At 40.4% G+C, this 20,005-nt stretch overlaps 1 protein-coding gene across 3 annotated transcripts; it reads left to right on the top strand.

Moving 5' to 3' along the window:
• Positions 1–1,450: 1,450 nt before the first annotated feature.
• On the top strand, positions 1,451–17,940 carry usp40 (ubiquitin specific peptidase 40). Of its 3 annotated transcripts, none has more exons than XM_074660478.1 (31): positions 1,451–2,111; positions 3,486–3,553; positions 4,277–4,390; positions 6,565–6,729; positions 6,852–6,998; positions 7,206–7,349; positions 7,511–7,639; positions 7,907–8,023; positions 8,141–8,248; positions 8,389–8,589; positions 8,767–8,902; positions 9,142–9,223; positions 9,628–9,799; positions 9,887–9,971; positions 10,061–10,131; positions 10,219–10,628; positions 10,714–10,864; positions 10,980–11,040; positions 12,223–12,276; positions 12,512–12,600; positions 12,792–12,878; positions 12,974–13,010; positions 13,211–13,275; positions 13,619–13,693; positions 13,784–14,014; positions 14,270–14,388; positions 14,823–14,888; positions 15,004–15,214; positions 15,543–15,653; positions 15,748–15,842; positions 16,097–17,940. In XM_074660478.1, exons 1-31 carry the CDS (start codon positions 1,910–1,912, stop codon positions 16,203–16,205), a joined length of 3,912 nt encoding a protein of 1,303 aa, XP_074516579.1. In that variant the 5' UTR covers positions 1,451–1,909; the 3' UTR covers positions 16,206–17,940. The 3 variants fall into 3 exon arrangements, with proteins under 3 accessions (XP_074516579.1, XP_074516581.1, XP_074516578.1); XM_074660480.1 differs by having other exon boundaries at positions 8,764–8,902; positions 15,558–15,653; XM_074660477.1 differs by having other exon boundaries at positions 8,764–8,902.
• Positions 17,941–20,005: the final 2,065 nt, after the last annotated feature.

The raw sequence follows: 20,005 nt of genomic DNA, 5'->3' as shown, positions 1-20,005 counted from the left end.
ATACTTATTTCCTCCACTGTATGTCTCTTTCAGTCATTCTCCAGCACTCAGCACCATATAGAAGTACAGTAGCTGTAGCTGCTAGTAGTACACAGCTGTTGTATAACTTTATCTTGGTGTTTCTAGATATGTGTGTTGACTTCCAGATGTTTCCAAGTCTTGAGAAATGCTGTCCTTGCTTTTCCTAATATGGCCATAATGCCTTGGTCAGCTCCACCATCTGATTTTACCTGATGTTAAAGGTCCCATATTATAAAAAAGGGAGATTTTCATGTTTTTTTTATTATAAAGCAGGCTTAAGTCCTATAAAATTACTGTGAAAGTATCGAAACACTCAGTCGACAGGGAAATTCACACAGCCCGTATTCAGAAACTCTGCATTTGAAACAAGCTGTCAGAATTTCTGCCCATTCGTGATGTCACGAATATACAATATTTAGATCCTTGACACAATTTTAAACATTCTAAATGTGTCCCAGTTTATTCCTGGTTGCAGTGTGTTTGTGAACGACATCAGCTGACAGGAAGTACACATGGACCCAAGCTGTTGACTAGCAATGTTAATGCAATTCTGTTGCAATTCCGTCAAAATGCGCTAAAACGGAGCGTTTCAGACAGAGGGTGAATACAGGTATATTCAGGTCGACAGTATGAGGAAAATAAAGTTTTTTTTTAACATTAAAGGGACTATTTGTAACTTTCAGAAATGCTTGTTAACAGCGACACCTGTGGCCGTGAAGTCAACGAAAGTCAGCGTCGGGCTCGCGCTTGCTCGCTCTAAATAGACATGAACGAGCATCGCTTAAAACAGTGAGGTGACACACGTCAGCTAAAACCACAATATCACTCTATATTTCACCTGCTTGGCAGTAATGTTAGCTGACCAGACGAAGGTCTCTCCATGAATCAATGCTGGCTTTTCCTGCTTTTCCTTCCTGAGCAGGAAAAGCGGGTCGGTGCCGTGGCTGAGCAGGAAGAGAAACGTTACCGTCTCCGACCGGGTGCCGCTGATAACGTTTCTCTCTGCAGAGCCCCATCACTTCACAAGACACGGAAAACCTCTGTTGGTCTGGAGGAGCTGCAGCATTTATTTCTGCACAAACGTCCACTGTACATTCACTAGATATTCTCAGAGCTACTAACTCTTCTGCAGTGTGGAGTGAGCGAGCGTTCACGACTAGAGGGGGAGCGAGACAGCGAGAACGCGCACGCGCTGTCTGAGTGAAGGCAAGCAGGCAGCGGAGGAGAGGCTCCGGCCACACACGAGCGCGCATATGCGAGCGCGCATGTGTCCCTACCCGGTACATCTATACGCTTAAAAAGTTACAAACAGTCCCTTTAAAGCATGTAAACATGTTCTAGTAGAAACACAAAATACAAGTATGAACCTGAAAATGAGCATAATATGGGACCTTTAAGTGTTGATACTACAAGTCCCATAATGCACCACTCCGTTCTCTGCTCTGCCAAGAAGAAACATGGCTGCCTACTGTTCACCGACGGTGTTTCTATTTACGTTTGGTTTGTTATCTGTTTTAAGACAGACAGAGGAAGAAAGAGTCGGTGTGAGAGGCTACATTGTGTAACGAGTCAGTTGAATGAGTCGTTAAAGTTTACTGTAAGGAGAAGAAGACAGTTTTACAGTCGTAGTAGCTGTCAAGCTGCTCATCAGGCTGTGCTTCATTAGCAGTTTTTAGCATTGCTAAGCAACACAACTGAGTCCATCGCTTATATATCCGGTAATAGTCGCTATGTTCAGCCCCGTGAAGTCTTCTTATTTCAGAGTCAGCCCGGCCATTGTCAACAGAGAGCTCGGCAAGACCAAGATGAGATAGCAAGAGGGCATATCAGAGTGATTTTAACTAGGAGGCCACAGCATACAATACAGAATAAATCACTCAAACTCAGCATGTTTGGGAATCTTTTCGAGGAAGAGGAGGAGGAGGAAGGCTTCTCTTCGACTTCTTCCTCCAGAGTTGCAAAGGGAAAGGGGGGAGATGAGCCACCTCCACCCAGAGGAAGAAGCAATCTGTGCGGCATCAAGAACCAGGGAGGCACCTGCTACCTCAACTCTCTGCTCCAGACCCTGCTGTTCACACCAGAGTTCAGGGGTAAGGACACATCACAACACCTTTAGAGCAGGGGTCAGCAACCTTTACTATCAAAAGAGACATTTTAGGTAAAAAAATATAGAAGAAAAATCTGTCTGGAGCCATAAAACATTTGCAGTGAGGTATGGGGCCACATTGAGGGGGGGGGAAATCTGAGATTTCAAGAAATAAGTCATAATATTACTAGAATAAAGTCATAACTTTATGAGAAAAAAGTCGTAATATTACCAGAATAAAGTCATAACTTTACGAGAAAAAAGTCGTAATATTACCAGAATAAAGTCATAACTTTACGAGAAAAAAGTTGTAATATCACGAGAATAAAGTCATAACTTTCCGAGAAAAAAAGTTGTAATATTACTAGAATAAAGTCATAACTTTACGAGAAAAAAGTCGTAATATTACGAGAATAAAGTCATAACTTTCCGAGAAAAAAAGTTGTAATATTACTAGAATAAAGTCATAACTTTACGAGAAAAAAAGTTTTAATATTACGAGAATAAAGTCATAACTTTACGAGAAAAAAGTCTTAATATTACCAGAATAATCTCAGAACTTTACGAGAAAAAAAGTCATAATATTACGAGAATAAACTCATAACTTTACGAGAAAAGAGTCGTAATATTACCAGAATAAAGTCATAACTTTACAAGAAAAAAGTCGTAATATTACGAGAATAATCTCATAATTTTACGAGAAAAAAAGTCGTAATATTACGAGAATAAATTCACAACTTTACGAGTAAAAAAAGTGGTGATTTTACCAGAATAAAGTCATAACTTTACGAGAAAAGAGTCGTAATATTACGAGAAAAAAGTCGGAATATTACCAGAATAAAGTCATAACTTTACAAGAAAAAACTCGTAATATTACGAGAATAATCTCATAACTTTACGAGAAAAAAAGTTGTAATATTACGAGAATAAATTCACAACTTTACGAGTAAAAAAAGTGGTGATTTTACCAGAATAAAGTCATAACTTTACGAGAATAAAGTCAGAGCTTTAAGAGAAAAAAAGAAAATAACTAAGAAAATAATTATGACTTTATTCTCATATTACGACTTTTTTCTCGAAATCGCAGATTTATTTTATTTTCCTCAATGTGGCCCTAATACTCCATCGTACCATCGTACCATAGACCTACAACAATGATAAATAAAAATGAATATGTAAACAAAATTTTTTTTATTCATTTCCACAAATTTTTAAATAAAAATCCACAGGGAGCCACTGGAGGGGCTAAAGAGCCGCATGTGGCTCCGGAGCCGCAGGTTTCAGACCCCTGCCTTAGAGATTGAGGCACACTGGTGCAGTACAACAACAACAACCAGAGGTCATGTAATTTACTTATTCATTGTTTGTGTCTTTACAGAGGAGCTGTTTAATTTGGGGGCAGATGAATTAGGATGCCTGGAAGACAAAGAGAAACCAGGGGCCAAGGTAAGTGTTGCAAAGTGCCTGTAGCTGTATAGATACATATACTTTATTGATCCCAATAATTGGGATATTCTTGTGATACAGCAGCAGGTTATCCAGACAGTGCGCAGGAACAGTGAATATACATATCAACACTAGAGATAATATATATAGTATACACAATATAAAGAATATATCAGAATACACTATAAATATATCAGACTACTACAACTAGCATAGAAAATATCAAATATGAACATAGAATAACAATAACATACTATATACAATAGCAAAGTGTGCAATGACATAAGATAAGATAAGATATTACTTTATTAATCCCGCAGTGGGGAAATTTGCAGTGTACAGCAGCAAAGGGGATAGTGCAAAAAACAAGATGCATCAGCTAACACAGTAAAAAAAAAAAAAAGAGCTAAACAAAGTGTAACAAAATATGAACCATTCAAATAGAAGGAAGTATAAAAATAGGAGCAATATATACAGTATTGACAATAAACAGACTGTTTGCACAAATGGAAAATGATATTGCACAGTATGAATTACACGTGAGTAGTAATAATGATAATGATATTGCAAAGTCATTATACAGTATAGTGCAGTTATTGTCAGTTTTTGGAGTGTAAGTGTAAGTGGTCTACTGGGAGCATACTATATATAAAAAAGTATCCACAGATGTAATGTCTTTGTGTATTTCTGAATTGTAATAAGGTGTTTCTTTCTTCTCCCCAGGTCAGAGTGATCCCACTGGAGCTACAGAGACTGTTTGCCAGCCTGCTGCTGGTGGACCAGCAGAGCGCCTCCACCGCCGACCTCACCGACAGCTTCGGCTGGAACAGCAGCGAGGTCTGTGTCCATTATCTTTGTCAGTGGAAAGGAGAAAGAGGGACTCAGGTTACACTTCTCATTTAAGTGATTGATTTACCTTCCAGTCATACCGGGAAATGCATGCTTAAATTGAATTAAAACTGGATTTCAAATCGTGGTCAGGTCAGGCCAGCAACCCTTGTTTGCATTTTATCTGGCGGCATTCCAGCTGCAGTCACGCAAAAATAAAAACACGGAGAGGGAAAACAGAAACAAACATTCACAGAATTTGCCACAGGACATGCATAACCACCTTTTCCAGGTCAAGACTGTACATGCAGTGATGTGATTAAACAGGAGCCAGAGCTAAAGCTAATCAAAATGGAAAGTGTAACTAGGCTTGGGGACATGGGGAGTGGCTATGCACATAATAGACAAAAATGTTGAAGAGTTGCTCTGTGTAAATGATGGCTTAAGAGTGACATGCTGCTTACTACCAGTTAGAGAGAAGTTTTAAAAATATATAGTGTATCCATAATGATAACGTGATGCAATTAGATAAAGTCAATAGGCATTCTAAATCCACTTGTATTGTGAGTGTTCTGTTTATAGACTCTATTGTCCCACAATGCATTGCTCAAAAGAAATAAAGAAGCTACTAACAGCTAGAGGGAAAAGGTTGTGTCTAGAACAGAGGTTCTCAAACTCAAAATTGCATTTGGACTCAACTTGACAGCATTTATACTTTTCAAGTAATCCATTTCAAAATCTGTCAGAAATGCAAGACTGGCATAGTCCTAATAAATCCAGACGTTTTGACTTTTAAATAATTAAAAATAATGAACCTGTTGCCGTTTGTCACAATCATATCAGAGTTTCTATTGGCCCAAAGCTAATGTGGGTGGGAGTAAAGAACACAATATGCTTGTTTTATTGGTGTAAATGGTCCCCATCTGTAGATATGCACTTTTTAATGATACAGTACAATTTTATAATTTATAGAAAATTATTTTGCGGACCCCCTGGCAGAGTGCTACGGACCCCACTTTGAGAATTCCCTCATCTAGATGGTAACCTGCAAATTACGAAACTTGCAAAAACTCTTCACAAGACTCGCTGACCTATCCTAACCTTAACTATTCAATGTCAATGCCTAATCTTAACCATTCAATGTCAATGCCTAATCTTAACCATTCAATGTCAATGTCTAATCTTAACCATTCGAGGTCAATGTCTAATCTTAACCATTCAATGTCAATGCCTAATCTTAACCATTCAATGTCAATGTCTAATCTTAACCATTCGAGGTCAATGCCTTATCTTAACCATTCAATGTCAATGTCTAATCTTAACCATTCGAGGTCAATGTCTAATCTTAACCATTCAATGTCAATGCCTAATCTTAACCATTCAATGTCAATGTCTAATCTTAACCATTCGAGGTCAATGCCTTATCTTAACCATTCAATGTCAATGCCTAATCTTAACCATTCGAGGTCAATGTCTAATCTTAACCATTCAATGTCAATGCCTAATCTTAACCATTCAATGTCAATGTCTAATCTTAACCATTCGAGGTCAATGCCTTATCTTAACCATTCAATGTCAATGCCTAATCTTAACCATTCGAGGTCAATGTCTAATCTTAACCATTCAATGTCAATGCCTAATCTTAACCATTCAATGTCAATGTCTAATCTTAACCATTCAATGTCAATGCCTAATCTTAACCATTCAATGTCAATGTCTAATCTTAACCATTCGAGGTCAATGCCTTATCTTAACCATTCAATGTCAATGCCTAATCTTAACCATTCAATGTCAATGTCTAATCTTAACCATTCAATGTCAATGTCTAATCTTAACCATTCGAGGTCAATGCCTAACCTTAACTCTTCAATGTCAAGGCCTGACCGTAACCATCTCATGAGAGTTTCACAATTTGCGTCTTACCTTCTAGCCACAACCGGAAAAAAACACTGAACTGTTTTGCTTTTTCAGTGAAGTTTGACATTCATCGGTGCAAGTCTTGTCTAATTTCCTGTTTGTATTAAACAGTGAAGTACGTTGAGCTCTTCAATAATAATACAAAACCAATACACTATGAAAAGAGTAATATAGTTATGTACTGTATACTATTAGTTCATTGGATGGAACTGGGACACAGCGGATGTCTTATAATTTGATCCTTTTTGTGTGTTTTCCTCTCTCAGGGAACCAATCAGCATGATGTGCAGGAGCTGAACAGGATTCTGTTCAGTGCGTTGGAGCACTCTCTTGTGGGCACCACTGGTAGTACTTTTATCCACCAGCTGTATCATGGGACCATTGTGAACAGCATTGTCTGCAAGGAGTGTGGTAACGTCAGCCAGAGACAGGTGTGTCCATGTGCACAGGGTTTCTCTGCCTCTGTGACGTGGCTTAATAAGTCTCTAGATAATAAGTCTACTAAATGTTAAACTGACTAATTAACCAGTTCTGTTTTTTGGGCCTTCTTTAGGAGGACTTCCTGGACCTGACGGCGTGTGTTTGTGGCGTGTCTAGCCTGGAGGAGGCTTTGTGGAACATGTTTGTGGAGGAGGAGTTGTTTGAGGGCAATAACCTGTACCGCTGTGCACAGTGTGACAGGCTGGTCACTGCTGCCAAGGTCAGTGCCAGCTTTTAGACTGTCAACACAATAACAAAGGCTATAATACAGTGATGTTGAAATTCTCCTTCCCCCCCCCTTTTTCCCCCTTAAAACTAAACATGTTAAATACTTCTTTGTATTCACATTTTTTTCTTGTTTACATAAACAATATATAATTTATTTCGCTCTTTCTCACCTTCCTTTACTTATTTTGCTATTATTCAGTCTGCCAAGCTGAAGAAGCTTCCTCCGTTCATGACCATGTCGTTGTTGAGATTCAGCTTTGACTTTGCCAAATGTGAGCGATACAAGGAGACGGGACGCTACAGTTTTCCCTTAACCATCAACCTACGGCCATTTTGTGAAGAGGTACATGAGAGATTTTTAAGATCAGGCACATTTAACATGACTTTTCTTAATCGTTGTTGTTTTTTTTCCATTTTCTTGATTTCCAAGCGTACGCTTATCTTCATCCAGGAAGGCTTAAATACACTGAGATGTCTTGACTACCATGTGTTCCTCCCTTACAGACTGATGGAGAGGACTCTGATTACTGCTACGAGCTGTCCTCTGTGATCATCCATAAAGGCGGCTGCTATGGTGGCCATTACCATGTTTATATCAGGGACATTGACCAGCTTGGCCAATGGGAGCCGCCGGTAAGAAAAACAGAAGAGCAAACAGGAAAATAATATGTATTAATATGTGCTTTATTAAATATAAGAGTTCATAAGAATATGAGATTACAGTAGTGGCTAATGATCAACTGCTCATTCCCCATAAAATTACTGTTAAAAATGGCTAACTAATACTCCGATTGGCAGATTATCCGGACGTGCATTACTATCAGCAATTCAAAAACAGTTTAGCACAAGCTTTTGAATGTGTGCATTAGGAAAGGCATCACCTCTGTGTTTTGTTTTCAGGAAGAGGATTGCAAACCCAAGACTCAGAAGAAAGTCAAGGAGGAGGTCAAGCAAATGTGTGAGCCAAAACTACAAGAAGATGATCCTTTGTCTGTCATCACTGTTATTATTGCCCAGGTAAAGTGACCACGAATCTAAGAGTCTGAATTTTGTGTAATTCATATTTTTTTCCATTGTTGGGTCAATAGTACAGCCAGTTAATTAATTAGGTGCTGTTCATATCCCGTCCTCTAGGAGCCATCAAAGAGCGTCCTGTCGGACCAGCTGGGACAGAAAATCATGGATAAGATTGGTTCATCTTGGAGCAAAAAGTTCAGAAAACACTATGGTCCCATAGGAAAGGTATTTTTGGTTTCTTTGTTTCTATGATTAGTTTATGTTTTCTTTAAATCTGTAATGATTGCTGGTGGGCTTTGAGGCTCATACCAATACATATCTATACCAATGATTGTTGTTTCTTTGCTTTTTCTCTTCTGGTGTAGTTCCTGCAGTCCCACAGTGATGTTTTCATGTTGGTTACCAGTGGTACTCGAGTGGCACTGAAGGCCAACCCGCCAAGCCCCGTGACCGAGCCCCCCGGCCCAGCAGAGCAGACCTCTAACTCTGATCCTTCAACACCTTCAGACCCCGGAGCTGCTGACCAACAGCCAGGACTAGACGAGAAGCCACAGTCTGAACAAAAGGTATTAGAGCAACAGTCACGTTTTTAGCAAGAATTCAAGGTCTGAAATGACACTGAGAAGACTTTTGAAGGAGAAAAATACACCTACTAAATTGTGTTTTCGTCCAGGTTCCTGGTGGACATCTCGTGATTACTTTGATGCCTGTTTCTCACGGTATTTCTTCCTGTCTGTCAGCAGGGTAGCCACTGGTTTGACCTTAACGACTCCACTGTGACCTCCATCAGGGAGTCTGACATAGAGAAGCAGTTCCAGGGCAAAGAGAGCGCATACATGCTGTTCTACAGAAAAACACAGCTGCACAGGCCCAGTGAAGGTAACGGACACCATGTTTTACATTTGTATTAGAAAAGAGGATCAGAGAAAGAGAGAAGAAAAGGTTAGGCGGGGTAAATTGAAATTGGGGTAATTTGATTCAACGAAACAATAAATCGGTTAATCCTTGATTTAATTTTAATAATTTATTGAGTTTTGTCATCAAGTACACAAAAGATGAAGAAATTAGATTACTAATATGTATATATTAAAATATGTTTTGTGTTTCTACATTTGCAGCTCTGAACAATCCTCAATATAAAGTTCCTCTTAACCTCATCCAGATGGCTCAGGAGGAGAACATCAAAGTGCAGAAAATGCGGTACAGAAAACCCCCCACATATTACACTATTATCATATGACTCTTTTAGTAGGTTCAAAGATTGAAAAGTATGTTATTTAAAAAGTGTGTGCACGAAGACGATCAACTGCTCAGTACCGGACGTTAAAATGGCATTACATTTAGTGAAGAGCGCATTATGACTTGTTTAGGACTCGAAACTCAAAGTTTGGGGCTTGAGTGCAAAGACGAGAGTTACTTGTGACCTGCAAAATAATGACTTGGTCTCACCTCTGATAGGTTCTGACTTATGATTGTGACATTTCAGTGGTAGCTAAAATTCCTAAATCAGCGAGGATCAACACCTAGAAACAAAGAAGAAAGTTAAGTGAAAATAGTTTTCTTACACAAATTATTAATATCAGTCAACATTGTTTCTGTTACAGCGAGGAGTTTGAAGCCACTAATAACACCGTGGAGCTGCGTCTCCACCTGGCACCCTCTTATAGGCTAGAAAATGGAGCCCTGCAACCAAACAGCAAAGAGCAGAACGGGAGCACCACTCTGAGTTTCGACCGTAGAAAGACTGTGGGAGATCTTCGCTTAGCTATTTATCAGGTAATTTCATTCCCAAACACAGTAGCTGTTTTAAAACGCTGAAAAGAATGATACAAATAACCTGCTTTTGTGTATCTGTTTATATAGATGCAGGAACTCTGGGAAGGGGATATGGCTCTGACTGTGGCCAGGAGTCTTCCTGCAGGTCTTCACCTCTACAATACTGTCACAGGTGAGATGCTTAAATGCAAAATACCTCAAGAAGGTAGAAGAAGATTTACAAATTTTGTAACTACATTCTGGTTGCGGTTCTCTTTGCAGATGACAGTGTCTCCCTGTACAGTGCAGGCATTTGTACAAACTCTGACCTGTTTGTGTGGAACGGCCGAGAGGTGCGTACAATCACAATATGTTTTGATAACCATGCTCCCTTGACAAGATCCCAAGGCCAACTTGTGCACTGGTTTTTATCTCTTCAGGTGTGTGGTGCGACTGTCCTAATTGGAGCTGAGTTTGAGCCGGTGCTGCTGAATGTAGTCCGTCCCTTTTTGGGGGAAGATGGGGATCAGGAGGTGGAGGGTGGGGCGGAGTGTGAGGATGGAAGAGGAGATTTTGAAAATGGGGGGCCGGGGCTTAAAAGGGAGGCCAGAGGGTTTGCAGGTGCTGCGACTCTCTGCGAGGTGAGGGAAGCACTGGGGGAGCCTGAGGAGAGTCTGCTGTGCCAAGAGCATAAGGGAGGAAAGAGGGGAGAGCAGGGGACAGTAGAGGGGGGAGGGGCAAGCGGATGGAGGGTGTTCCCCCCCGATGACATGCAACGGACGCTCAAAGAGCTGTCGCTGAAAGACGGAGACGCGCTGTTGGTGCTGGAGCCACAGTCCTTCGACAGCAGGTACAAGCCTCTGCAATGTGTCTGTGTTGTTTTCTTTAGGTGTGTGTTAGGTGTGTTTTACAACTGTCTTCTTAACTTTGCTCAGCGTGTTCACTCTAAACGGAGATGTTGTCACTGTGACTACCCCGTCTGACTGCCGCTGGCTCCAGGTGGAGTTTCGACCACATGGAGGAGGAGGAGATGGGGAGCAAGAAGAGGAGAGGAGGAAGATCAAGGTTCCGGCTACAGGAAATATGGTCAGTAATTTTTGAGCTGCTCTGCTCTGGTAGTTGTCCTCTTTTATCTCTCCATTTAAGCATCACATTGTTCTTTCTAAAAGTAATTTAGTTGTTTAATGTGTCACTCTTACAGCTGCTGTGTGAGGTGAAACAGAGGGCCACAGAGGAGCTGCAGCTACAGGAGCAACCCCCAGGCAAGATGCTCGGTACTAAACATAACTGTGTCTGCAAGGGATTTCCTGGTTCCCACCAAGTCTCACTTAGTATTTGTTTCAATAACGCAGCAACGCAATGCACACCGCCAATACATTAAAGTTAATTGAACCAATCTATTTTATGTGTATAGAATATGCTTAACAATTTACAAGTGAACATCGTTGAATTAATAAAGAAAAAAAGAGCTTGCATTAGATGTCCTTTTTAGAGTTTTTTTTTCATTTTAGGGTAATGAAGTAAACAGAAAATATCCAAAATATCTCTTACAAAATGTAAAATCACAGGCCATTAATGGGACAGTGTGTAACATTTCGGGGGATCTATTAGCAGAAATGGAATATAATATTCATAACTATATTTTCATTAGTGTATAATCACCTGAAACTAGGAATCGTTGTGTTTTCGTTAGCTTAGAATGAGCCCTTCATATCTACATAGGGAGCTGGTCCTCTTCACGGAGTCCGTTATGTTGCTCCGCCATGTTTCTACAGTAGCCCAGTACGGACAAACCAAACTCTGGCTCTAGAGAGAGCCTTTCATGTTTTTACATTACCTGAAGGCCACCGTAGTTCTCTGACACGCTTGTGAAACTGTGTTAACGTGAGCTGCGGAGTGCAAAACCGTGGTACCGCCAGCTTCTATCTGACTTCTGTTGCTCCTAAAGTTGTGGTATTATGTTAAGGATGGCCTCTGAGTGAGGCAAACGGCGTTACCACGGTTTTGCACTCGGCGGCTCACGTTACCGCAGTCTTGGAAAGGGAGGAGTGAGCGGAGGGGTACTCAGTTGGTTGCAATTTGCAACCACACCAGTAGATGCTGCCAAATCCTACACACTGTCCCTTTAAACTGGAACAATTCAAACTAAAGGCCACACTGCTTTAGGTTTTGGATATTGCCAATTTATAATTCATATATGTGTTCTCACTATTGGACCAAAGGATCAGAATTTGAATAGGGTTAATATAGAAGATAAATTATAAATATACAATATGCCTTTGATTGCCAAAATTGTCTCTGACCTCCCATATTTCTTCAAGTAATATTTTTATCTCGGCTAACTGTTAAGGCAATCTCAAAATGTGTATTTGTGTTTGGATTCTTAAATTCTTACATAAGTATACATTCTTAAATCAGCTGTTGTTTTCTGTCTCACTGACCAGGTGCACAGTGCTGTCTGAGACAGATGGACTGCACAGGGAAACTCCTTCCTCCAGGTACTGTGTCATTTGTTACCCGGGGGTGATTTTTAATGGTGCAGATAACTTAGAGCTGGAAATTCCCCTCATTTTAACAAAATATTAAGATAGGCATTCCTTTACACTGCCCCTCATAAAATGTTTAAAAGGTACTCCCCCTGCTTGTAATTTTTCTTCTCATCATCTGTCTTTGAAGTTTTGGAACACATTTACTGAGTGCACTTGTGTTGTCTTTCCCTGGTTAACCTGACAGTGTGTGAGGAGTTGAGTGTTCGGGATGCAGGGGTGCGACTCATGACCACACTAACTCTCTGTCCAGGAAAAGCCCCCAAGGCATCACAGGTGTGTCTTTTATTTGAAATCTTCAATAAATCCTTTGTACCTGCAGCTGCACAGGTGGATGTTACAGACCCTTTAAGTACTAGTAAACCTATCCTATCCTACATTTAAAAATAAATTGAGATGAAGAGTTAGGAGCGTTTTAAAATGCTTGATTGATGTTGTTGATGTGAGATTTTCTATTTGCTTTGCAGCTTTTCCTGCCCTTCTCTGTGGGCACGGCGCCCTCTGCTGGCATGGAGATGGACATAATTGTGGAGAAAACTTGTACTGTCAAAGAGGTGAGGAAACTTATTTTGCAAAACATTCATTATGCGCTTATGTTACATTTATGTTTACTTTTAAAAATGATGATCTTTTGATTGTTTTATTGCAGTGTCTAAAAGCAATGCTGGATGCTGTTGGACTTGATGGTAAAACTACAGTTTTTTTTCCAGTTGTTTTCCTATTGTACTGTATGCAACTTGTTTGTGCTGCATGTAGACTCAGCTATTGTACATTGAGTGTTGCTTTTTAAGATTATCTCTGCTTTTGTAAGACTGTAATTAAACATTTTTTGTAGACCTTTGATGCAATATCAGGTTGTTAATGTCGTTTAAATGTGTGTTTGCAGGCACCTGTTGGCACTTAAGGAGGCTCGATTGGTGTGAGGAGGTTGGAGAGCCAATTATGGATGAGGTGAGTGGCTGACAATATGTCGCACCTAACTCAAACAGTGTTTGCAGATGTCAGATGGATGTTTTCTTGTTTGCGCTTTTTACATTTCATATTGGGTGTACATTTTCACGTATGATATTTAGCACCAGGCAAAAGTCATCGTGAGAACATTGTCTGAAAGCAAACTGTGAATGAAAACTTGTATATAACCAAAAGCAGATATGTACGAGAGGATAAAACCCACTCACATGACACCAAAACTTTTAGTAGTGTTTGAAATAATTTGACCAACTTCTGCCATATATTTGACAGAAATATATGTCTACTGTCCCATTTAAAAACAACAACAACCTTATATCCTCAGGATGCTTCTCTGTCAGAGCTGAAGATTAACAATGGAGAGACATTAGTCGTCACAGAAGGACAACTTCCTCCGAAGGTACTTAAATATTTTGATGTTGTCGGGAGATTCATTATATACTATAACTTTACCTCTCTCTTTAGCCTTTGCTGTCTTTTTTTTTGTCAGGGGTTTCTCAAGTTATCCATGTGGCTGTATCTGGCTCCCCAAAACAACTCAGCAGCGGTTTCCATGGATTTTAACCACGCTAACAACGGCCACACTGAGGAGCAAATGCTGGAGGTTGCGACTGCAAGTGAAACCTACTCACCTCCTCTGTGTGCCGGCAACATAGATCTGATAAGTGCAGGACAGGTGGAGATATCAGACGAGGCCACCCTGGAGGATCTCAAGACTCAGGTAGCGCATGAAGGTTATGAGTATATCACAAAGCAGGAGTTGATAGCTGTTTGTACTAGTGAGGTAATCCTCATGGATTTTAGTGGTTTTCATTACTTACGACCCAGAGAACTGTCTTTTTCCAGTCCTACCATTTATAGAAGACTTATAAATCAGGCCATGCAAAGTGCAAGTGTACTGTGTGTGATTTTGATGCCTTTTTTTCTAACCAAATGCAAACCTCTTGCTCTGCTTTATTATCTACTTCTGTATCAGGTGTTGACACTGCCTGCCCTTCAGGAAGTGTGTGTGCCGACCACTGCGTTCATGCGTGTGTGGCAGCTTGAGGGACGGAGGCTGGCGCGTGTCCTCAGAGGACAACAGCTCACACTCAAGTATGGACACTTTCCTGTCACAGCGTTTATTACCTCCGCCAAGGCCGAAGTCCTAGAAAGGAGGTTATGTTTTCACCGGCGTTGGTTTGTTGGTTTGTCCGTTTGGAGGATTACTCAAAAAGTCTGCGATGGATTTGAATAAATTTTTTGGAGGGGTGGGGTGTGGCACAATGAACAATCCATTAGATTTTGGTGGCAATCCAGATCATGATCCGGCTTCGGGAATTTGTTTTAATAATTCCGCTCAGCCTGTGCATTTACACCATTAACCACAGAGGGGCAGCGACGTACATGAAACCTGCCTTGGCGGAGGTCTGCTCTCTCCGAGTACACTTCTGGTTTGAAATGTGATGACCACCAGTTTCTATTTATTATCTCTATTATTATTATTATACACATGAACCACATTTTCTGTTTGGCTTCCTCCTGATCAGGAAACTGAAGCTGTCCAGTGGTATAGACCTTTGTGTGCAACAGCTACTAAAAGAAGAAGATCTTGGGTAAAGTTTGGGCTCTCACCAGTTTTCTGCTTTATGTGGCATCCCTCCATTTCCAATACGTGCATTTCCCTTATTTTAAGGTTAGTTAAATTCTTCATGTCCTTCTGTTCCCAAGTCCTAAAGATGTGATGCTGAATGTTAAAATGGGAGTACCAGGGGAGAGGGGTTACTACCCTCCAGAGGAACTGGTTTGGGATGCAGCCCGTGACTCTTCTCCTCGCTCTCTACGCACTTGTCTGGCTGCACACTACGGCCTCTCCCCTGACTCTCTGCTGTTGGCCAAACACCAGCCGGACAAACAGACCTGGGAGGAAATCTCAAACTGGGTGAGATTAGAAAAAAAGTAATTTCTTGAGAAGGAATCTGTTTTAGGTGTTTGGGGCAATCCATATGTATAGTTCCAGTCTCTTACTCAATAGAAAAGTTGGTAGAGGACGTAGTAAAGCTTCAAAGCATTTTGGAAGAAATGTTGACTGCATGTAATGTAGCAAAGAGTGGCTGACATAGTCAGTCGACCTTGATCACTCAGTTCATCATTTTATCAGAAACTTGTGGCATTTTTATTTCATAAGCAAAGAAAAGATCCCAAAATCTCAGTATTCATGTATGTGTTGCTAATTAATCGTCACATTGTCAGTGAATAAAATGTTATAGGACTTTTACGTACAGAGCCAGCAGTTTTCCAAAAAGAAAAAGAAGCGAAAGGCGGAATCACTACTGGGAGCACCATTTCACCTCAAAGATGGCGACACAATCGGCATCAAGGTATTGATAAAACCCTGTTTGTTTTAAAAAATTTAGTCCATTTTGGTTTGATTTGTTTGAGAAACACTGAAACCCTTCTTGATATTTTTCCCAGAATCTTTTGATTGATAACAACAGGGATTTCCTCACCCTGGAGGACGAATGGGGCCAGCAGAGGCTCAGAGAGCAGGCAGAGCAACGCAGGAAAGGGTGGGACTCCTTTACTTTGACACATGCAGCTGCAGGAAAATATGCTTGTTCCTTGGTGTAACAATTGTGATCAAGGCTTTACAGATGTTATAGCTGGAACTGACTATACAGTATATATTATTATTATTTGGCAATGTAACTGCAGTGATTAGTACTATAGCTGTAATACTATGACACCGTCAATTATTTCTGATTATGCTTCATGTTATTCAACATCCTTTTGTAATTTGTTTTTTACCCTTGCTTCTTTTCAGAGGGCAGGCTGCAGGCTCTGATGGTGTCGGACCACAGAAGAAGACTGGACTGACCAAATCCAGGAAACCAGAGGTAGCGCTGTCAATCAACGTTGGGGTATTCAGATAGCACCCTGCTCCCATGGGTGCATGGACAAATCAGAACTACCTATAAAACACACACACACACAGATGCCATGATGCAATTAGGACAATCCACTTGACGTCCGTCTTGTGCCATTTTTTTCTTTACTGTATTTCTCCGCAAATCTTTTAAAACTGCCTGAAATGGAACTCTTTTGTTGACGGGAATAGAAGGAATTTCCTTTTGGAAATTTGATTTGCTGTTTTGTAACAACTGACCGTAATTTGCGTTATTTTTATACAATATTACTGGATTCCTTATTAGATGCTGGTCTTGCTTCCTCTCTCTACAAGCTTTCTGAATTACAACCACCACACATGCCCTCTATTTGATTAAATTGCCGTTTTATTTTATTTTCTGAGGCATATTTGAAGACAGTTTGACCTTCAGGAAAACAGATTTCCTGCATGAATCGGTATTTAAGAGAACCAGAGAAAACAGTTTCTACTTCAAGTGTTTTTTTTTTGCTATTGCAGGCTGGCAGTTATAAACTGACTCTTGTGCAAACTGGAGTTTCTATCTCATATACCGTTTTGTATAAACTATAGCAATCAGGGTGAAAACATACTTGTAGCCACCCGCCAGTGGCTGTAAATTGTCAGCACATCAAGCCATTATAGTAGGATATAGTAGGACCACCATCAGGTCTTGTTGTTGCTCATAAGGTGTTTGCAAACCGGTCACTGTGCACCGAGAACAAAAGCGTTTATCTGGATCATGGGCTTGTTTTGGGTTGATAAAAGAGAGGAGAGATAGGCCTTAATGTGGAGAAGCCTCGGTGCAGCTCTGTCCTCCCTACCTCACTCTCTACCTCTCTCATTCTACCTCTGCTGCCACATCTGTTTTCACGCCCCCACATCTGTTAGAGTCAACTACGGTTAAAACAGTATTTCAGTAACGCATACTTTGATCATTTGGCTCTGTGCATCTCCCACTGAAGGTGTGACATGACACGTTAACTGTTAAAGTGTAGATTGTCAGCCTTTGTTTACTTGTATTCATAGTTGATGAATGGTTCCTTTATTGGACATCCTCTTTAGAGCTGACAAATCAAACAGACTGTCTTCACTTTCACCTCAATCTATCATATACACATTCAAAGGAATAACCGTATGGAGCCAAACATCATTGGGTTATTAACCATCTATGATGCCGGATGAATTTGCTGCTCACTGCTGCTCAAGAAATATACTGTAAAACATTCAAAAATCCTCGCTGCCACTATTTTCCTTAATTATTTCAAAGTAAAGATCCCTGAGTTGCTCCATGAGTTTTCATCGTGGAACATTTAATGTTTCATTTGCATGCATTATATAATATGTGAACTTCAGGGAAGTAAAAAAAATAAAAATAATTCTTATAGATCATTTATTTGAAAAAAAAAAGTGACAAAATAATTTTGTTACTGTTTGAGTTGTGATATGTTTTTTTTGGGTGGAAATCTGATTTTGTTATACAATATTTTTTACGCTGCTTGCAGGTTTTGTTTCATGTATTAATCTGGCCTTGATCAGTGCCAAGAATTTGCAAGTAGCTTTTTTTCTTTTTTTTTTACAATATACTCAGCAATAGTGAAATTTCACTTATCATTTAATAGTGTTATTGATTACATCTTTGGTGTTATTGATGCTCTACTGTATGACAGTGGACATCTGTTTGTATCGTGTCAGATTGTATCTGCAGGAAATATTTTATCAACAATAAAGGTATACAGTAGTAACTGTCAGTCATGTCATGTTAATTAGGCTGAATAATAGGGCTGACCTGAATGCTTCGAAGCTTCGAGCGTTGCCCTAGTATTCGACTTACTATTAATATTCAACATATTAGTTCTTCTCAGATGGTGTGTGGCAGCGGCGCTGTCCCGAACAGTGAAATGGGGGGATGGAGACAGACAGACAGACAGACAGACAGAAAAACATTTCAGTCTTCTGCACTGTGCTGCTCCTCGAAGATTCGAAATACCTTAAAGTATTTCTCATCGAAGCTCTGAAGCCTGAAAAACTGGTATACGGGACAGCCCTGCTGAATAACCGTTGCATTTATACAGATTCCGACAGCTTCTTGGCCGTTCCAGCGGCATGGCTGAATGGCAATGTTGGTTTGGTACAGACAAGTGTAGTTCACATATCATGAATCCTAATGACTTTGGCTATCCCCTGACTTTTCCTGAAGCGCCACCATGGCTGACATTTGTGGTTTTAATTGAAATGTCTGTCTTAGCAACTATATAAATTTATTTTAAAGAATCCATCATAGCAAAGTTAGATTCCAGATAAAGAATGAGAGTAATTTTGCTAAAGAGAAAGTCTTATAGGATTTAGAAATTTATAGGAATACTAAATTATCCTATTGGAAAAGGTGAACATAGGACTTTGTCAGAGAAATCAAGGATGGGAAGATGGTGGCGGTAAGAATTAAATAACACACATAACCTGATAGTTTATGGATCCATTTGCATCATAAAGTGCTTATGTGAAGCACTTTATAATGCAAATATTGCCCTGTTGTTAAGATATTCAAATACACTTGCCTCGCCTTTGCAATGGTGTAATAACCGATGTTATATGACCCTAATGCACTGCAGATGACATGACTTTTTAAAGGGACTGTTTGTAACTTCTTACACATATAAATCAATCCGGGTCGGTGTCCAATGCGCGCTCGCGTGTGGCTACGCTGTTCACACAAGACTCCAACACAAACTATACAGAAGCACCAAAGTTATATCTAGTGAAACCCGTCTTGCAAAACAGTGTTGGCCGCGGTCGGAGGACGCGGAGGAGACAGTAGCTTTGATCTCCAGGGCCGGAGTCTCTGCTGTACTCTGCTCCTCTGCCAGCCTGCCTTCACTCAGCTCGCTCCACTCTCACGTGCATGCATGAACACAACACACTGCAGAAGAGTAAGTTCAGCTCTGAGAATATCTAGTGAATGTACAGTGGACGTTTGTGCAGAAATAACTGCTGCAGCTCCTCCAGACCAACAGAGGTTTTCCGTGTCTTGTGAAGTGAAGGTGCTCCGCAGCGAGAAACGTTATCGTCTCCGACCGGGTGCCTTCACCTCCCCCCTTTTCCCTCCGACCGCGGTCGGGAGGCTGAAGCAGGAAAAGCCAACACTAGGATCAGCAGTGATTCATGGAGAGACCTTCGTCTGGTCAGCTAACATTACTGCCAAGCAGGTGAAATATAGAGTGATATTGTGGTTTTAGCTGACATGTGTCGCCTCACTGTTTTGGGCGATGCTCGTTCATGTCTATGTAGAGCCCGACGCTGACTTCTGTTGACTTAACGGCCACAGGTGTCGCTGTTAACAAGCATTTCTGATTCTTACAAACAGTCCCTTTAACTAGGGAATCATACTTTTCTCCAATACCATCATCATGTCATACTTCTGACATGTCCAATAATAATTTGTCCAAGTTACGAAGTTCTTATCGGTCTCGGCTTTATTTATTTCTTTACTTTGTGTTTAGCACTAAGTAGCAAATAATAGCAAGCTAACACGCTAAACTAAGATGAACATGGTAAACATTAGCTTGCACCTGCTAAGCATGCTAGCGTTAGCATTTAGTGTTTAGTGCAGGGGTCAGCAACCTCCTCTCCAGTGGCTCCCTGAGGATTTTAAAAAATGGAAATGAATAACTGTTTTTTTGTTTACATTTTTATTTATTATCGTTGTAGGTTTATGGTATGACGGAGTATTAGGGCCACATTGAAAAAAAAAAAAATCGGAGATTTCTAGAATAAAGTCCTAATATTACGAGAAAAAAGTCATATTTTCTT

This window comes from Sebastes fasciatus, chromosome 15, assembly GCF_043250625.1.
Source record: "Sebastes fasciatus isolate fSebFas1 chromosome 15, fSebFas1.pri, whole genome shotgun sequence".
NCBI classification, from domain to species: Eukaryota; Metazoa; Chordata; class Actinopteri; order Perciformes; family Sebastidae; genus Sebastes; species Sebastes fasciatus.
The sequence above is the reverse complement of the archived record's forward strand: the minus strand, read 5'-3'. Positions and strand labels throughout refer to the sequence as shown.

Excerpts from the sequence above, each read along its gene's own strand:
- usp40 (XM_074660477.1), top strand. The coding sequence starts at position 1,910 with ATGTTTGGGAATCTTTTCGAGGAAGAGGAGGAGGAGGAAGGCTTCTCT. Across the intron at positions 8,024-8,140 it reads TCACTGTTATTATTGCCCAG|GAGCCATCAAAGAGCGTCCT; the intron begins GTAAAGTGACCA and ends CCCGTCCTCTAG. Across the intron at positions 11,041-12,222 it reads GCTACAGGAGCAACCCCCAG|GTGCACAGTGCTGTCTGAGA; the intron begins GCAAGATGCTCG and ends CTCACTGACCAG.